Source organism: Natator depressus, chromosome 9 (assembly GCF_965152275.1).
Source record: "Natator depressus isolate rNatDep1 chromosome 9, rNatDep2.hap1, whole genome shotgun sequence".
NCBI lineage: Eukaryota > Metazoa > Chordata > Testudines > Cheloniidae > Natator > Natator depressus.
This window is the reverse complement of record NC_134242.1, coordinates 11,479,105-11,497,711: the sequence shown is the minus strand read 5'-3', so window position 1 is coordinate 11,497,711 and position 18,607 is coordinate 11,479,105. Positions and strand designations below refer to the sequence as shown.

At 40.3% G+C, this 18,607-nt stretch overlaps 2 protein-coding genes across 8 annotated transcripts in view; one reads left to right on the top strand and one right to left on the bottom strand.

The window, feature by feature from the left end:
• Nucleotides 1–3,055, top strand: part of MFN1 (mitofusin 1) — a 59,212-nt gene extending 56,157 nt beyond the window's left edge. For 5 of the 7 annotated variants that reach the window (XM_074963530.1, XM_074963526.1, XM_074963534.1 and 2 more), the window contains one exon: nucleotides 661–3,052. In XM_074963530.1, coding sequence (XP_074819631.1) covers nucleotides 661–730 — 70 coding nt within the window. In that variant the 3' untranslated portion in view covers nucleotides 731–3,052. Of the gene's footprint in view, nucleotides 1–660 lie in introns of all 7 variants that reach the window. The other 2 variants (XM_074963532.1, XM_074963533.1) reach the window with 2 other exon arrangements.
• A 640-nt stretch (nucleotides 3,056–3,695) lies between these two features.
• GNB4 (G protein subunit beta 4) overlaps nucleotides 3,696–18,607 on the bottom strand; it is a 120,538-nt gene continuing 105,626 nt past the window's right edge. Inside the window, exons 5-10 of the mRNA XM_074963522.1 lie at nucleotides 17,984–18,047; nucleotides 16,762–16,924; nucleotides 16,270–16,336; nucleotides 15,945–16,146; nucleotides 9,117–9,333; nucleotides 3,696–8,478 (exon numbers count right to left, since the gene is read on the bottom strand). Coding sequence (XP_074819623.1) covers nucleotides 8,372–8,478; nucleotides 9,117–9,333; nucleotides 15,945–16,146; nucleotides 16,270–16,336; nucleotides 16,762–16,924; nucleotides 17,984–18,047 — 820 coding nt within the window. The 3' untranslated portion in view covers nucleotides 3,696–8,371. The remainder of the gene's footprint in view (nucleotides 8,479–9,116; nucleotides 9,334–15,944; nucleotides 16,147–16,269; nucleotides 16,337–16,761; nucleotides 16,925–17,983; nucleotides 18,048–18,607) is intronic.

The window sequence follows — 18,607 nt, the reverse complement described above, 5'->3', positions numbered from 1 at the left end:
ATGCTGAAGGGTGGTAGCAAGGGTGAGACTTTTTAGAAAGTTTTGCTAATGTAGACAGGAGCTGGGAGAGGCAGAGCTACAAGGGATGGTGGGGTTTTTCTTGTTCCCAGCAAGGAGAAATCCATCATCCCTTCTAGCAGTGATTCCTCATGCCTTTGTGAACACGTAGGAACTAGCCTTTCTCTAAGGTGTTATATACGCAGATTAGCCAGCATCCTGAGGTTTAAAAGTATGTCTACACTGCAAAAAAACCACAACACTGCAGCAAGTCTCAGAGCCTGAATCAACTGATGCAGGGTCATGGGGCTCAAAATAATAATGGAGATGTTCCTGCTCAGGCTGGAGTCTGAGCTCTGAGACCCCACCCCCCTCACTGGGCTCCAGCCTAAGCGGAAACTACACTGCTACCCCCATAGTGCAAGCCCAAGTCAGTTGATCTGGGCTTAGAGATTTGCTGCTGCTGCGGGGGGGAGCGGTGCTTTAGTTTTGTTTGCAGTGTAGATAAGCACTTGTTATGGGGTGCTCTTCTGAGTCAGGTGGTCTAAGTAAGATTGCTTGTGTCCTGAATTTCATTCCTAAAAAGTAAAGAGGCTGAAGACTCTTGTGAGAGTTTGGATGCATGCAGGTGGATCAATCACTTTTCTCTTGTTTGTTTTACAGAAACAAAGCCATTCATCTTGAAAATGAGCTGGATGTTTTTACAAAGCATTTTCTTCAGCAGAATAAATAGACCAATCTCTTTTCACTGCTGGCTTCCTTGGGTAACTGCCTGTAGGACAAAATTATAGAATGACACATTGCTCCCCTGTGGAGTCACATGAAATGACATTTTTAAAATTACCTTGATTATACTTGTCAGATACTGTAACACCCAGTTCACATTTTTGCAATGAACTGTATCTAAAAGCTGTGGTAAAGAGAAATTTTGCAAGAGCAAAATGATAATTTATATTTACTCTGGCGACTTAAAATAAAAAACCAACAACCCTGTATTATTTTGTTTTAGTATTTACCAGTGGCAAATCCCACCTTCCTGGCATCTGGGAGTTAATCTATTATTCCTTCTCTTCCTCAAATCAGTATCAATGTCTCCCAGTTCTCTAGATGCTGATTTTTCAGATTTGTTTTATGAATTAAAATATTAGGTGAACAGCTCTAGCAGCCCAAAAGTGCTTCTTTAGATTTTGAATTCAGATAAAATCAATGGAGCTGGGCTGCTGTTACCCTACTTCTGTTCGTTTATAGATAGACCCGCCATTTTTACTTGTATAAACTTGATTCCCTCTAGGTATTTTGGAAAGCTTTAAAAATTCAAGCATGCTGCAGTGATGGAATGGCAGTGTTCCTCATGCTGTAGTAACAGGAATATTGAAAACCAAAGTAAGTTAATGTGTAAAGTTCAGATGACTCTGTCATGTGCAGCATGCAAGCCTCTACCTACACCAAACAGGGGGACTTCTGCTATACAGCTGGTCTACACTCAGCTGAATTTTTGCATAGTTTGGGATTAAAGTTTTTATCTAAGCACCTGGGGGAAGGCTTGCTATTTTCTAGTCACCTGGGCAAGGGATGTAGCCTGGCCTTCAAAGATTTCTCTCACTACATCATGAATACCTGCCATGTTCTGCTGTGAGCATTATAAATTGAATTGTTCTTCAGACTGCGTACATTTGGGAAACAAACAATATTTACCTGTGGATACTTTTTCCATATTGCTTGCTTCCTTCTCAGACCAATTGTTTAGGCACTATCTTGGCTATTGTATTTCAAGTTCCTGAATTGTTCTTTACCTGCCACCTGCAGGTATGTGTTAAATGTGTTCCCTCTGTTCTAGCTTTGTGAGCAGTTGAGTGTGTGGATGTTTCCACCTTAATCAGCTTTTAAAGGGTGGTTGTAGGCCAGGGACCTTCAATAGACATTAGCAAGGATGCCCAAGTGCTTCCTGATGCAGATCATGTGCAATTTCACCTGTATTTTATAAACAGACTTTTAAAAAATATTTTCGATAATGAAAGCCTTTCAGAATATTTATATATCCTTGATAAATGCTGCACAATCAGGTTTAAAACCAAACTCACGTGCCTGTTACTGTGGTGGCTTAAGGCCCCAGATTTTATTGAGTACTTGCTGGGATTTTTCACTAATTTACAAGAAAGGGCTAATGAAATGCACTTTGTTTTTTAAGACTACTCATGATACTTTATTTTAAAAAGCAGAAGTGATCGCTTAGAAGCTGGGTATGCTGCATGCTATTGCAAGTGTTTCAGGGTATTGATTTTCCTCATTGTTGTGGAAGTTTGAGTGTGCTAATGATATGAGCTGTGAAGATGGGCTGCAGCCCAGCTGGTTAAATGTATAGAAATTATGCGAGGGGAAGAGTTGCAAATGTATTTATGAGTAGTTTATTTTTTGAGAGCATTTCTAGACTGGTTTAATTTGTGGGGGAGGAAGAAATGCTGCCCCTTTAACTTATTGAATTTAGTTTGGCAGATGAGTTGACTAATGTAGTTGGTAAGGGATGATGCACTGTTCCTCATTTTAAACTTGACCCCATTCACAAGCAGTGTGTAGCAGAAGATGCTGTTTTATTTGCATCACAGAAACTGTTCTAAAGCATGAGACCTGTGTAATTCAAGGTTGCTTGTTTCTACTTTTGTGAAAATTCTGATTTACTTCATGACAGCCACTTACTGGTGTTCCCTGTAGTTTTGTTGAAAGACATCAAGTGAATGACGAAGATGGTAGCTGTGGAAATAAAATTCAGAATTCTTTCTATTGGAGGTAAAGTGTTAGTGTGGTTCTTCAGAAGGAGTATGTCTGATAAACGGAAGGAGACTGCTCCTTTGCTGCTTGATGTAACAGCTGCTTACCTAGGTCCCCCTCATTTAAGGGGGGGTATGTATGGCTGAGGATTTCCTGCTAACATCTCCATCCTGCTCCTGAACAGTAAGTTGACTTTTCTGCCACTATTTGCATTATTTTTAAATAATCTCAAATGTTAGGACAGGGACAGCTGCTATTCCCAGAAAGGAGGAGTTAACAGGGAAGATTAGCAATGTACCTGCTATTTTGTCTCAATTTGTAGAGAGCAACTGCATTCCTTTAAATATCATGTGTAAACCCTTAGCCTGACTTCCCTTTACTAATGAAAAGGACAAGTTTTTATATATAAAGATTCTGCTCATTTTCTAATGCTTGGATTGCAAAGGCCTTTCATTTCCCCTTTGATATTGCAGCAGAAAGTAGTATTGTTTAAGAGGGAAATGGACTATGCTTGCCTAAAGAATTATGAAATAGAAATGCTAAATCCAGAATGCCATTCTCAAACAAAGGCTAGGTGCTCCAGTCATTGCTGAAGTGTATCTTTTTGAAACAAACAAAGATCCCATGGACTACAGTAGTGTTGGGATTTGCTGTGTAGCATTTTCAAGATGCCTTTAGTAGTACATTTAATTTATAGATGAGGCAGTGCTATTTGTGTCAGAATTTGAATGATGACTAAGCCACAAAAATTACATTTAAGACAAAGTATGTGCTATATACCTTAAGGAACTTTTAAATGTATGCTGGAAATTTTAGTAGGAAAATTCCCTCAGCCACTTAAATACAACTCTGCACCAGGGTATTTGCTGTATAAGATTGTCATGGTAGAAGGAAGGTTGTTAAATAAACACACACACCACAGCAAGTCTGGTTAAAAGCACTTGTTTATTGGTTACAATATCAACTCATGGCAACATCTTTCACTGAGCCACTGTACAAATACAAAGAAAAGATCCATGGGGGGGGAAGCTATAAACAGAGTTTATAGCAAGTGATTTTTTTTAAACAGGGAAGTCTATATAACAGCCCTGTTATAGAACAAGTGGCACAAGTCCCTGTTTTGAATTAGCTTAAATAAAAGGTTTAAGACTGTTTCTGAATACATACACAATCCAAAGGCAGTGCAGAATCACTTCATAATTGGTAATATTACTGAAGTTTTCCATCAAAGTAGTCAGCAACAAGTGAAATTAAAACCATTAGATGAGAAATGCTGGGCAATCAGAGCTAAGTGCCAAACTAAGTCAAGCATGTTTAAAAGAAATTCGTTTTGGACTCCTTTGGATGTAAAATGTAGTACAAGTGTTCAGATGTTTTTTTTTTTTAAAAAAAAGGAGAAACAAATAAGAGCACCATTGTGTAAGTAAAACAAAGGCTTGAAATATATCTAAAACTATTCCACTGAAGTCCATATTAGTCAAAACCTAAACATACTGTGTGGTATAAGAATGTCAGGCACATTTAATTGGTTATCAGTTATAATCAATTAACACTGTTCACACATTTACCATAACAACACTGCATTAACATTCTGCATGTATTTTACACAACCAGCAACTGGATAAAAAGGCTTGTGGTGCCTCCGAAGTGTAGGAAGTAGTTTTACCAGCATGCATGCCAGATTACTGTATACAAAGTGCACCATCAACCCATGCTTAATTACTTTTACAGGAAATGCTATCTCAAAATCTGTCATTCTGCTACACAATCATTTCATACCAACTATCTGAATTAGCTAATACCTATTCTCACCAACATTTTAAAGCACAGCACTAAATCTAGTGGAGGTGACAGTGTGCTCAAAGAGGAAAGGACTACGCACTCTTGGAATGTTTTTCACAATACTTTCATTACAGCCTAAAGTAATGTGAACTTCATGATGGGACAAGTGGGTTACGTTAACTGCATTAAAGAGTTATCTATTTCCAATCCATGCATTACAGTATGCACATGAGGACTAGCTGGTATATCAATTCAGCACTGCCAAATCAATCAGAGTCAAACTCTCTCCTCAGAAGAAAGCAGTTCTAATGAGTTTTTCTACTCCAAATGGATTATTGAACCAGCAGTTCTGTCAGATACTTAACAGTATGTGACATTCAGCAAGGCAGATGGTAATGACGACATTTAGGAGAAAAGTTTAGAGATGGTTGAAAGAAGGTACGCACATTACCCATACTAAGTAAATGTACATTAGCAATGTTGAAGCATTTTGTGGTTTCTAGAATCTCACCCAGTATTTTTACTAAAAGTGATAAAAGCTGAGTATACATGGGAGCAAGTTGAAACCAGAAGTTTGCTTGGTCAGTATCCTTCACCAATCAGCCTTTAAAAAAAAAAGTTGACAGCAGTTGTACCTGAATTAAAGAAATCTGTAATTTCATATGAGGCACATATTTCCAAGTTACAGCTTCAACCAATTACATTCTTGCTACACTACTTCTTTTAAAGTACATTTAAACACTGATTTACTATTAGAATGAAGACTGGAAAAAGGTTACTTTCCTAGCCATTACAAATTTTTGGCACAATGGTCATAACTTAAGTATTACTAATTCCAAAATCTAGTACATATTTTTGTAACCACATAACTTATTTGAAATTAAGTAGCTCTACAGTTTGGCAGTGGTAAACTTTTCACAACAGTTTAACGTGTACCCCACTGTGCTGTAAAATCCACTACATGTATTAAACTTGTTCACCATCACGTGAACAGTTAGAAACTACACTAACCTGCACATCTGAGCTTATATTAAGCTACAGGTACACATCTTTTAGTCTAAAAATCCCCATGGAGACATTTTCTTTGAGATGCAGGAGTCTGGATGAAAGCTTTCAAGTAAAACCTGCAAATGGTGGTATGTAGCAGAAGATGGGATTTGGTGCTTAGTTTAAAATTAAGCTCTATCTTAATGAGTGTACCATCTTGAAAATTCACCCATAAGCAATGCTTAAGAAAATTGAAATAGCTCATATAGGCCCATTATATTGCCTCAGTTTAAGATGTAATAAAATGTCCCACTACTATAAATGCTTTTTAAAAAAAGCAAAACAATCCAAAAAAGAGACTTATACCAGGACTCCAACAATAGCCACTGTTTTGGTGCACATTCGCCCCAGGAATTAAATATTTCCTCAGGTGTACACTCCCGTTATCCTTTTAGAAATCTGACTTACTTAAGAGTTAGACAGCAGACATCTATGCTGCAGTATAAAGGGAAATAGTGAGATATTTAATTGCAAGTATGGGAAGTCTCTTTACATCACTGGCAACTAGGAAGTCACTTCAAGATGCACCTTTAATGAGAAGGTATTTAGTAATTAATTTTTCCTCTAAGAGTTTACTAGCAAATTTTCAGAATGATTCACTCAAACTAGAAGCAGCTGCAAGTTTAAAAATCAAAGGCACCATTAAAAAGTATCAAGTGTTCTGCCTGACCTCAAAGAGCTGCCCTCTTGGAAAAAGATACAAATATTCCATAAATAATTCTGCAAACAGATTAGAAAACAAAATAATCTTGCTGAAAAGAAAATGCAAATGAGTTTCTGTGAGCTACAGCATAACATGATTTTGGTCCAACACCATAATCTGCCTTTAGTAAGTGTATACTGCTCCAGCACGGGATGTGCTTTTTTAACGGATACTGAATTTACTACAGTTGGCACACTGATTGGCACCTCCACCATTGTAAACATGGCATATTTACAGGCACAGTCCGGAAGTACTGAAATTAGAATGACAAGTGGTAGAAACTTCACAAACAGTGGTCTCAGCAACAATCTCTTTTCATATTACAAAATGCTGGGCACTTATGTTCACAAACTGACCCAGGGACATTTGGACACATCACACCTTCAGGTGGAGGCAACAGATTAACATTAACTTTCAGCTTTATGGTAATTTGTTTAAATACACACATTTAAAATAAAGCACTTACAAGAAGCCAACAGAGAATGGCCCTTTCCTGAAAGTATCAGGTACTTTCATGCCCAACTCAGATTCCCCCCAGGGACATCCACCACAAACGTGGACACGCTGCCAGCACCAGAGTTAAGTGATCTTCATGGGTAGTTTCAAATGGATTTGAGTCATATGATTTGTCATACCTACACAATAAGAAAATGCTTACTAGTTCAAGTGCTCTTGGTGCCTTTCATTTTATAAGTGAATCCTATCAAGATCAGGCATATAAAAGGAAATGGCTATTTACTGTCAGTTTGCAGATTGGCATCTAATAAGATGCCAAAGCACAGGCCACTGCAGTTGTAAATGAACTAGCAGGATTTAAAATTTAGAGTACAAAGTTTCTAGAGGGATCATAGAGATCATCAAAAATGTTATTGTTCACTGTAGATAACATGGTCACTTCAACGATTACACAAGACAAGCATGTTCTGTTGTGGAATAGTAGGGCAAACCTCTAACTTTGCAGTTCTAGGAAGGGATTCACTGTACTTCCTAAACCATTTGTAGGAAGCCTTCATAGAGAAACCCTCTTAAATCTCTTCATTTGCTGTAGTAGTTGAACAGCAAGTTTGTGTACGCTTTTAAAATTTCTTCAATCTATTCAGTTAACTCCATGCTAGAATATCACCTTGCTAGTGCGTGGCAGCTGGAATTTGCAGTGGATCAGAATCCTCTTATTTACAACTACACTGTCAAAAGGAAAGCACTCACCCGCTTAGTGACAGTAATAGGTTACTTGACTTATGTACTCTGTTCAACTTAAAATAACTTACATGAGAGGCTGAAGCCAGCGTGTTAAAACCTTATTTTAATATATACCTAATGGCATTAACATTCTCTTGGTGCTTGGAGGCCATGGCTGCCGATGGATGAACCAGGAACCACTGACTGGAAGGAGTAATTCCCCATGCTTAGATAGACAAATAGGTCTAGAAGTGAATAAGTAAGGCGCTAGGTATTACCACGGTCATCAGGGCCTTTTTAAAAAAAAAAAGTAGTAATTCAAATGCCTTCCATTATAAAAACACATACATACCATTGGCTTCACTTTATCTACAGTAAATTCACAAAAGCGTTTAAAACAGCAATCTAGTTCATCCACTACAAAACTCAGAAGTGACATCTCAGGTTAAATGCAAAGCTATAAATGTAGTTCCTTAAAAAATGCAAACATATTTCTTTACATACAGACAAATGTTACATGATTGGCTGCTATAATGTGTATATTCTGTTATGTACAAAAAAAAAGTACAGAATTAGCAGACTTTCAACACAAGCAGAAATCCCTCGAGGACAATCTAACCAAACCACCAAAAACAAAACAGACTGGCTCTTAGTTTCTCAGTCACCATGATTATGTGTGCTGGCCTGGCCCCTTATTAAAAGTCAGTGATTTCTCCACCCCCACCCCTATTTCTTCACTTGATTTTTTTCTAGTTTACAGAAAGCCTTTTTGTGTAATAATCAGTGAATAGAAAAACTTCACCTGCAAATACAAGGTAGAAATGTTATTTCACAGCTATAGGCTGCAGCATTGATCTCTCCAGATCTCAATGGAGAATGTACATGTTTGTCTCCCAGTTAATTCCAGATTCTGAGAAAACTGTCCCAAGACCCTGTAGCTACAGCCATGCCATCATCAGTAACACCTAAACAGCTGACACGGTTGTCATGGCCAGCAAGGACACCTGGAAGAGAAGATGGAGGAGGTTAACAGCTGAAGCTTTTCAAGTTTTGTACATTGCTTTTCAAGTTAAATTCACCTCAAGATATCCTGCAAGAGGTTTTTTGTTTGTTAAGAGTGATTAACTGACAGAAGAAGTAGCCTCCTATGTTTTATCTTAAAAGAAATATTAGCTCCCCAACATTATAAATTAGCTCCTATCTTAGGAAGCCCTGAACCCTTGAACCAAATAGTTATAATATTGTACATCTGGATTTTCCCCGTATATTTACTTATTTATTTAATAAAATAAAAAGGTGCTGACAGTGCCTATAACCAAAACCAGACACAAAACCACTTACTGTACACAACATAAAACCTCACATACCTTTTCTAAACATCACTATTACCAGATCTGAGATATGAAAAAATAAAATGCAAGAAAATAGGGATACAAATCCAAAAATAAACCTTTATGTTGAGTAACTGACCTTTAAAAGGAAGCAGGGAAGATTTCACAATTCAGCAGCACTCGCAGGTATCACCACTGACTACCAGTGAACTAGTTTTACGTTTAAAAGTTACAGAAAGTGGAATGTGTTCCATGTTGAGATTCTGCTAAAGAAAAAGAACTGCAACTCACTGCAGATACCATTTACCAACCTGCTCTCTCCCCCTTCAGAGTATCCCACACATTGCAGTTGAAGTCATCATAGCCAGCTAGCAAGAGACGACCACTTTTTGAGAAGGCTACAGAAGTGATTCCACAGATGATATTGTCATGGGAGTACATCATTAACTCTTGATCTGCACGCAGGTCAAAGAGTCGACAAGTGGCATCATCAGAACCAGTCGCAAATGCATGTCCATTGGGGAAGAACTGGAAGTGAAAATGAGACAGGAGCTTGACACCAGAGAAAAGTGTTGCTCATGCACAGTTTCAAAAACGGCATGTAGAGAGGATCTTTACTGAGATACTCAGATACAACACAAATTCACGAGCAAAAAGAAAAAAAATCAAAATGGATTTTCAAAATGCAACTATTGTGCACACACAACTGTGTTTAACACTTGTAGCATAGTACTGACCAAAGGCAGGTGCAATGGCTTCATTGGCAAATTTCAAGAGACAAGAGGAACTAATTTCCATAAAATGGAGTGGAGCATGGCCATTTTTTTCTTTGGAATAACCCATGCAGACTGTCCCTGTACACAGTGTTCCACCTTGAGCTGGTCAGTCCAGCTGCTTGGATCAAAACAGAGGACTGTAAGCTAGCATTTCAGCCTCCAAAATTCATACCTACTAAATAATCCATGTTAAGCACCTCATTGATTTAAATGGCAGTGAAAGGTACCAAGCACATCTCAGGATTAGACCCAAGCGTATGGGCTGCATTTCTCCACAGATCATGCTGCTGGTATTCCAGAGACTTAAGAATTTGCAGCGTTTATAAAAAAAGATGCAATGTAGGTTTAGATTTCATTACCCATTAAACAGAACGTGTCCCCTGTGGATCAGAACATAAAATGGGGCTGTGGCAAACAGAGGAAATACACTCCAGTTCAGAAACATTACAAAACTATTCCAACGGTAAATATATTCAGCATTTTTAAGCACTAGTTTCACCTTTAGTTTCCAGAGTTTAAAGATGCCATTTTCTACAGGAAATCCAAATACACACTGATTAACATAAAAGTTTGAGAATTGACTCCATCTTGAAAGTTTATTCTTTACTACTTTAAAAAAAACCAAACCAGTTACTTACCTTCTTGTAACTGTTGTTTTGAGATATGTTGCATATGTCCATTATGCTAGATGTGTACACGTCTCATGCATCAGTGCCAGAGTTTTCACTAGAGATACCCACAGGGGTGGCCACTCCTACACCCTCGCATCCTGTGTGCCTGAGCAGAGGGTTTACCGGGCTGGGGTGACTCCACCCTATCTTCTTCCATCTGGTGTACACCGAAGAGTGAGGTCAACCTAGCTACGTCGCTAAGTGATGTGAAAAATCCAACCCCCTGAGCAATGTAGTTAAGCCAACCTAACCCTCAGTGTAGACAGTACTAGGTTGAGGGAAGCCTAGCTATTGCCTCTCAGGGAGGTGGATTACCTCTATGCTGATGGGAGAATCCCTCCCACTGGCATAAGTACTATCTATACTTGAAGTGCCTCTGCAGCTGTGCCACTGTAGCATTTCAAGTGCAGACAAGCCCTCAGATAATAAACTCCAATGCACAGGGGAAGGAGGGTGGGTCACGTAAAGAACATACACAACGTCTCAAAAGAGCAGCTGCAAGGAGTAACCATTTTTTCAAGCGATTGCACATGCCCATTACACTAGGAGACTCCCATAAAGTTTCCAACAGTTGGGACTAGGATTCTCATCAGACGAGGAATTGCCGAACTACTTTCCCCACATTTGTGTCTTCTCTTGACATGATAGTAATCACTTAATATCTAGCAAAGATGTGGACTGAAGACCACGTTCCTCTCTGCAGATGTTCGCAATATCGATGCTTCCCAGAAATACTGCAGAAGCTTAGTGTGCTCTGGCTGAAGACAGACAGCACTTTTCAGAAGCCGTTATGCCCTTGATCTTGTAGCACATGAAAACACAGCTGGTGATCCACTTGGATAGTCACTACACTGTTATAGGACACACTCTCATTCGTTCTGCATAAGAGATGAATAGCTGAGAATAGACCCAAAAGTGCTTTGCTCTATCTAGATAAAAAACCAGTGATCAGCAAACATCCCAAGCGTGGAACTGCTGTTCATCATGAGCATGTGGCTTTGGAAAGAAGACCAATATATAGATTAGTCAAGGTGGAAATCAGATACCGCCATGATGAAAAATCTAAGGTGTAGCCTAACCTGTACTTTGTCCTTTTTCTTTTCTTTTTTTTTTTTTTTTTTTTTTAAAAGGTTTTGTGACACTCTACACCCCAGGGGAGTACCCTATAACCCTCATATTCATCATTTGTATATAGTTGTGATATTGCATACAAAGCATGCCTTGTAAGGTATCATGAAAAAGGTTATGATCTGCTGAAACCCACTGTTCCATCTAAATATATAGATCATTAATGCATATGAAGTTATGAGAATTGTGTTATATGGTTGTCACTAAAATATGCTGTGGGAAGCGCCCAGATACTAGCTCCCCAAAGACGTTTATCCCCCTGGTTATTAATGCCTGGGGAAGTGTCGAACCACCAACAATAGCGATTGTCCAACAAGAGAGCTACAATGCAATGACTCACTTGTACAACGCCACACCAGGGGAATTGCTCAACCTTGCCTGGTGAGTCAGCAATGCCCACCAGACATGCCTGGACTTGTGTTCTCCAAGCACATGGACTAAGGTATAAAACAGAACACAGTGGCCCCATGCTTGGCCTTTTCTCCTGCCCCCACCTGTGCTGCAAGCAACAAGGATGCTCAGAAGACCAAAGACTCCAACAGAGGAGGCTGGCCCAGGTTTCAAGGATGAAACCAGTGTACTATGAACTGAAATATCCAGTAAGGTGAGAAAAACTGCTTAATCTAGATCAGGGGTCGGCAACTTTTCAGGAGTGGTGTGCTGAGTCTTCATTCATTCACTCTGATTTAAGGTTTTGCGGGCCAGTAATACAGTAACCTTTTTAGAAGGTCTCTGTCTGTAAGTCTGTAACATACAACTAAAGTATTGTATGTAAAATAAATAAGGTTTTAAAAATGTTTAAGAAGCTTCATTTAAAAATTAAATTAAAATGCAGAGCCACCCAGCCCGGTGGCCAGGACCTGGGCAGTGCGAGTGCCGCTGAAAATCAGTGCCATAGGTTGCCTACCCCTGATCTAGATGTTGCCCAGTCTAATAGGGTTGAGAGTTAAGACTGCATGCTTATGTTTTATTTTCTTTTGGTAACTAACTGACTTTTTGCTATCACTTAAAATCTCTTTTGTAGTCAAACTTTTTTTTACTGTTTATCTTTACCAGTGAGTTTGCCTGAAGTGTTTGATAAATCTGCTCAGATTTACAAAGGCTGGTGTATATCCACTTTCCATTGATGCAGTGGTGAACCAATTAATAAACTTCCACTGCTTGTCTTGAGCAGTGCAAGACGATATATTCCTGAGGTACAAGGCTGGAAGCTGGGGGGAATTCAGCTGGTACCTTTCTTGGTGTGATTCATAAGTGGCTCTGGGAGCATTCATACAATTTAGCTGGATGTGGGACTCCACATGCTGTTGTGCTGAGTGATAACAGCACCTGGAGGGTTTTGCTGCTTGTCACTAGCAAAGCATTGTTAGAGAGAGCCCACGATGGAGATTTAAGGGGGCACAGCGGTCCCACAGTCCCAGGCTGCACCCCAGGGATCCCATCACAGGTCTACGGAAAAATCCAACACCATGGCATGCAAATCCCCAACTCTCCTTGCCGAGGTGATGGCTATTAGAAAAGCCATGTAACAATAAACAGGAGGCTAATGGTTCAAGAGGGGGAACCTGTAAGGGCTGTTAAAGTTCAAATCCCACTGTAGAGTAGGGTCTCTGAAAGGTGAAAAAAATCTTTTAAGAACCTTGTAATCCTAGGGTTAGAGAATACAGTTCTGCCTGTAATAAGGAGGTCAAATAATGAAATTGGGGCAGATATACTTGAATGGAGCTGACCACCAAATCTGACTTAAGTGTAACAAATAGTCCAAAATCATTTTAATCATAAATTACAGAGGCGGCACACTATCTGGGCGGCTAGCCAAAGCGTAAGTGGAAGCATTTATAAAGGTAGATAGCCCTTGTGGATGGTTTCCTACTATTAAGTAGGACACTATGGACTGCTTCCAAACAGTGCGATGCCGCTGAGGAACCAGGCTGCGACGTGTAGCAACTGAGGGTTCAGGGTGCAACAACTGCCTGCGATTCTGCAATATCAGGTCCTTGACTAAAGGCAGGGGTAGAGGTTCACTGACAGACAACTTGCGCAGGTCCAAGAATCATGGCTGCCTCGCCCAGACTGGTGCAGTATCATTTTCCCTCATTCTTGCTTCATCTTTAACAACCACCTTGGGAATCAGAAGCGCAGAATAGAGCAGACCCTTGACCCAGGGAAGAAAAGCATATCTGAGATGGACCTGGGGCTTTAGTCCACCTTCAAAAACAGAAAAAAAAGAGTATTTCCTGTTCTGACAGCTTGTTAATAAGTCCACTGATGGGACTCTCCCTACTTGAAATACTGATCTTAGAATAGCCAGGTTGAGAGGCCATTCATGATCCAAACTGAATGACCTGCTTGATCAGTTCGCTGAGGCATTCTGAATCCCTGGTAGATGTGATGCTCAGAGTCAGGGAATTCCATATGCAGATGTTCCACAGCCTGATTGACACATGCTGTTTGATTTGGCAACTCCTGTTTATTGATGTGGAACACTGTCTTCTCTTCTCAGGGCCTCTTTCGGACAAGACAACATTCAGAAGAGGCAGGTTAGAACTTCCTGCTGCTGGTCTTAAGCTTGCAATGCAGGACTGTCCAAAGCAGCTGAAGACCAGCATCAAGCAGCCTGTCAGTACCATGTGGACATACTTCTCCCCTCAGGGATATGTTTCTATAGAGTAGTGGTTTCTTGACTTCTGATGGTTTGTCAGTACTGGGCAGGGACACTTACCTTCTCTGGGATTAATTTTTGTTGGAGACAAAGATCTAGATGCCGTAGGTATCCCCCACTGTAACCAGTAGGGCTAATGATGGAGCTGGTATGGTACTGGGGGCCAATTATGCCTAGATCAGGCCCTCCCATTCCTTTGATCTACTCTTGGCAGGATGACTCCTACGAGAGTGGGAACAATCCCTGGTTTCCCTGAAGTGGGAGACATCAGAACCCACTTCAGATTGAGGAGAAGTAGGAGTACTCCAAAGGCCAGGGTGAAGCGGTACCAGTCAGAGATGGGGAAAGTGATCATCAACATGCCTTCAGTACCAGCAGCCATCCTGGGGCTTCCTGGCTATCAGGACTATGCACTGAGGAAGAGCGCTTACCATTGGTCTTGGAGCTGGCACTGGCATTAATGGAAGCAGCACTGAACCTGAAGTTACTGGTACCGTAACAGACCCCCATTGTGGGAGCCAACATGTGCAACAGCCCCTGCAAAGTGATGTCGGTCTGAATGATCAGTGAGGGTGGAGCAGAGAGGCTCAGCAGATCCTATGAAGTTGTGCAGGCCTCCAGGGTGGCTGGTACTGAAATGGGCTTTTGCCCTGCTGTAAGCAAGGGTGGTAGCGCCACTGTTTGTGCCAACGAAGCAGCCGCCCTCACCAGTCCTGGCACACGAACTGAAGTCAACAGATCTGCTCTGAGAGAACCACTAAAATGAGACAGCGGGAAGCAAGGGGCCAAAGGATGTACTCTACCTTCGATACCGAAGTGGTTAGCCTCTGAGATTGAGGAATCCCATACTGAGTACTTTGACATGAAGTTGTCCTCCTCTTCAGCTTCAGAGGCTGAGGGCACTCTAAGCACTGTTACCTCTTTGAAGACTGCCCTGGTGAGGGGGATCTCCTCCTGTCTGTCCACAGCTAAGACGAGGGACACTCGTGGATGGAGTGATTGAGGAACTCCCTCTATCCACAGAGGTGGTTCTGATGCTGGGCAAAGGGCAGCCTCCATGAGGATGTACCCGAGATGCTCTTCTCTTTGCTTCTTAGTTCTTATCTTGAAGCCCAGGCAAATCAGACATGTTCCAGATGTGACCTCATCCAAACGCTTCGAACAGTGAGTGAGGATTACTCTCAGGCACTGGCTTTGACACCTGGAGCAGGGCTTGAAGCTGGGGGACACTGACCTTCCCCCCAGTATCAGGCGGAGCTCAAAGTCCACTGACAGTCTGAACGATAAATAATGGAAAAGTAAAAGGGGTCCAAGAGAGGCAAAAATGAGAACCACTAACAGCTCATTCGCAGAAGGAACAAGCTGACAGCATGCTCTGAACAACTGCAATAAGGAACTGAATGAAGGGTGGGGCAGCTCTGCCACTTTATACTCCGCTTGGAACATGAGGGACATCATAGTGCAGGAGTGGCTGCCTCTACTGGTGCTGCGAGGGAAAATTCTCCAGCACTGGTGCACAAGACGTACACATACCTACTGTAAATGGACATATCTAATCACGCAAAGATAAAGTATTATGAAGCAAAAGGAGGTCAAGCAGGTAAAGATGGACGGAGCAGCAAACAGTTATGACAACTTAGACTAAATGAGGACAGTCTGAATTGTTCCAAGATCACTTAATCGTACATATCCTCTAGATATGGTTAATAGTTATGAACTAGATTGCAGGTGGTTGGTCTCATCAAGATCTCATATTGTAAGAAACTACATTCATTGTAAGTGGCCAACTCAGAGAGTTGACGACTCTCCACCCTGTTTTGAAAACTAGATTATAAATTGAAATCTTACAGCTACACTTATTGTCTCCTTGCTCTCCATTTGTAAATAGAAATGCTCACTTACACAAACTGCGTTAATATCAGACACATGCCCTGTGAAAGACTGTCTGCACATTCCATCGCGAATATCCCAAAGCTTGGAGGAGGCATCACAGGCACCAGAAACAAAAGTCCTCATGTCTGGACTTAGGGATAAACTCATCACATCTCCGGTATGCCCAGTGAACATGGTGGTCTGTTGACCAGTTTCAATGTCCCAAAGAGCACTGCAGATAAAACAGATGTATTTCAGCAATATAATGGAGTCTCTGCAAGTTTAGCTTAAAAACAATCAAAGCACTGAAAAAAAAAAAAAAAACCATCAACTACCCCCCACCTCCAAAACTCACCAGGTGGTGTCCCCTGAACTTGTAACAATTTGGTTGTCATCTAGAAAACGACAGCAGGACAAGTATCCTAGGAACAGAATAATGGCAGACGTTAATGTCATACCCCACTGTTGCAGTAAAAGTTATCCAAAAAACCTTCTCAGTATGTCACACAATAACCACCACTTGATGCTACTTGTGTTTTAAAAATAGCAGTACAGAAGCCAAATTCACTTGAGTATGTACTGCTCCGTTTGCTCAGATAGCAACTGGTAGTATCTCATTGGCAGAGCTAAATGAACACAGAACTTAGCATTAAGACTGATAAAGTCAAAATGAGTGACATACAAAAAGTGATTTCTAAATGTGATCAAAACCAAGATTAGACTATATTCCATTTTGCAAATTGCTAACACTTGTTTTCACTTTACAGCATGCAGTGAACAGTGCAGGCTTGGGACTGTGTCACTTTGACTAACAGTAGAAAAATAAATGTAGTAAAATGCAGCTGACCTGTATGCCCTGGTAACTCTCTGCTCACTCTCACATTGCCCTCTCTGGTTTTCAAATTATATATGGAACAGATGTTGTCCAATCCACCACAAGCAACATAGTTGCCAGAAGGAGCATATGCACAGGTCATCACCCAGGAAGATCTCAAAGGAATGGCATGCATCTACAGAGAGACAAGGCATATTAGAACTACACCACATTTTAGGCAGTCACACTCAACCATAGTGATTCTTGTCCAACCTAGTTAGCTGCAATACTGCTTTAGCATTGCAGCAGATGCTACTAAGTAAGATAGTGGGATATCCAACTTATAAGGAATCTGATTTTAAACATGCTTCTATTTGTGCTGAATATTTTACTTAAGAGATGGAAAAAATGGTCGCCTGGTTAGATGTGTGCAAGTTCAGTACAATCGTTTTTATAGTATCATAGCTATTCTGAAATTAAAGATTACTAGTTTAACATGCACCTGGTTTTGGTCAATTCAAATTCCTTCCTCCAGTTTGTCTTCCTGAGCCAGAACCTCACCTGGTGTAGATTGGCATAGCTCCACCAATGAAGCTATGACAACTGCCATCAGCAGAGGATCTGCACCCCAGTCCTTCCTCATTTGATCAAGATTTCTCACTACCAAGGAGCCAAACATCTATTATAATGGATTTATATTAATTCTCTATAAACCCTGTGGTTGTGTGCTTCTGCAACACAATAGCAGAAAGCATGTGCCACAGAAACAGCAGCACAAGTAGGGTGTACAGTTGCAAAAACAACAACGAGTTAGTTATTAAAACTCCTCAGAAAGATTTCACCCACCCACCCCTGACACACACTCAAATGCTTGGCCAATGAACACCAGGAGCACTGCTAAGCTTCCAAGGGATCCCATGCTAACCACATTACTTCTGCAGCATGCCCTACCAGTGATCTCAGAGTTATCAGAGGGTTATAAAAAAAACAAATATTCTTTTCTCCCAGCAAACGAGCTACAGTGAATAGAAGCAAAGGCTCAACACATAGAAATAGGTATTACCCAAGCTAAAATGCACTTTGAATAAAAAGCTGGACATAAAAAAAAAAAGGAAAGCAAGCTAGTTAAAACTTCAAACAGGAAAAAGTGATGGAGCCAATCCAACTAAAAGAAAAGTGTTACAGAAAGAAGGAACTAAAACAAAAAAGTGTCACTTGTGTACAGATTACCAATATGGATTATAAACAACTCTACCTTATTTGTTGTATAACTATCCCAAATAATTAATTTTCCATCTTGGGAAGCGCTGACTAGTAGCCTAAAGATAACCACAAAACAGAAATATTAACATGTTAACTTCTTGTCTCGTACTTAATTTCAAAATAGACAAGATGAATGAATGTCAAATAATTCAGAAAAGCCTTTTCATTTTCTCCTTTTGACTATTTTTAATCTTTCTAGGGTCAAATGTTGCTGGACAGCTGCAAAGAACAACGTGTTGCTTGCTAGAAAATCTTACCTGAATCCATGAATAAAACTTCCACTATTAAAACAAGCTAGAATAACTGTCATTTAAAACTGCTCAAGCTATTTACAAATTTTATAACCTCTCCCTACTGGCTGTTTGTATCCTTCAGACTAAATGTTTCAGTATCATAAATGTAGTATAGGTACTCCTGGTCTAGACAAGCCAGAACACAGTATCACCAGGTACAATTAGCCTCTGGAATGGCTACCATATGTTAGAGATGGCTACTGGTTGTTCAACAAACTTTTTGGAAGGAGTTATTTTATATTTAAGAAGCCTTCCAGCATCACCCTTTTGTTCCATCAGAACTAATGAACACGTCACATGTTTTCTTCATTTAAATATACCTT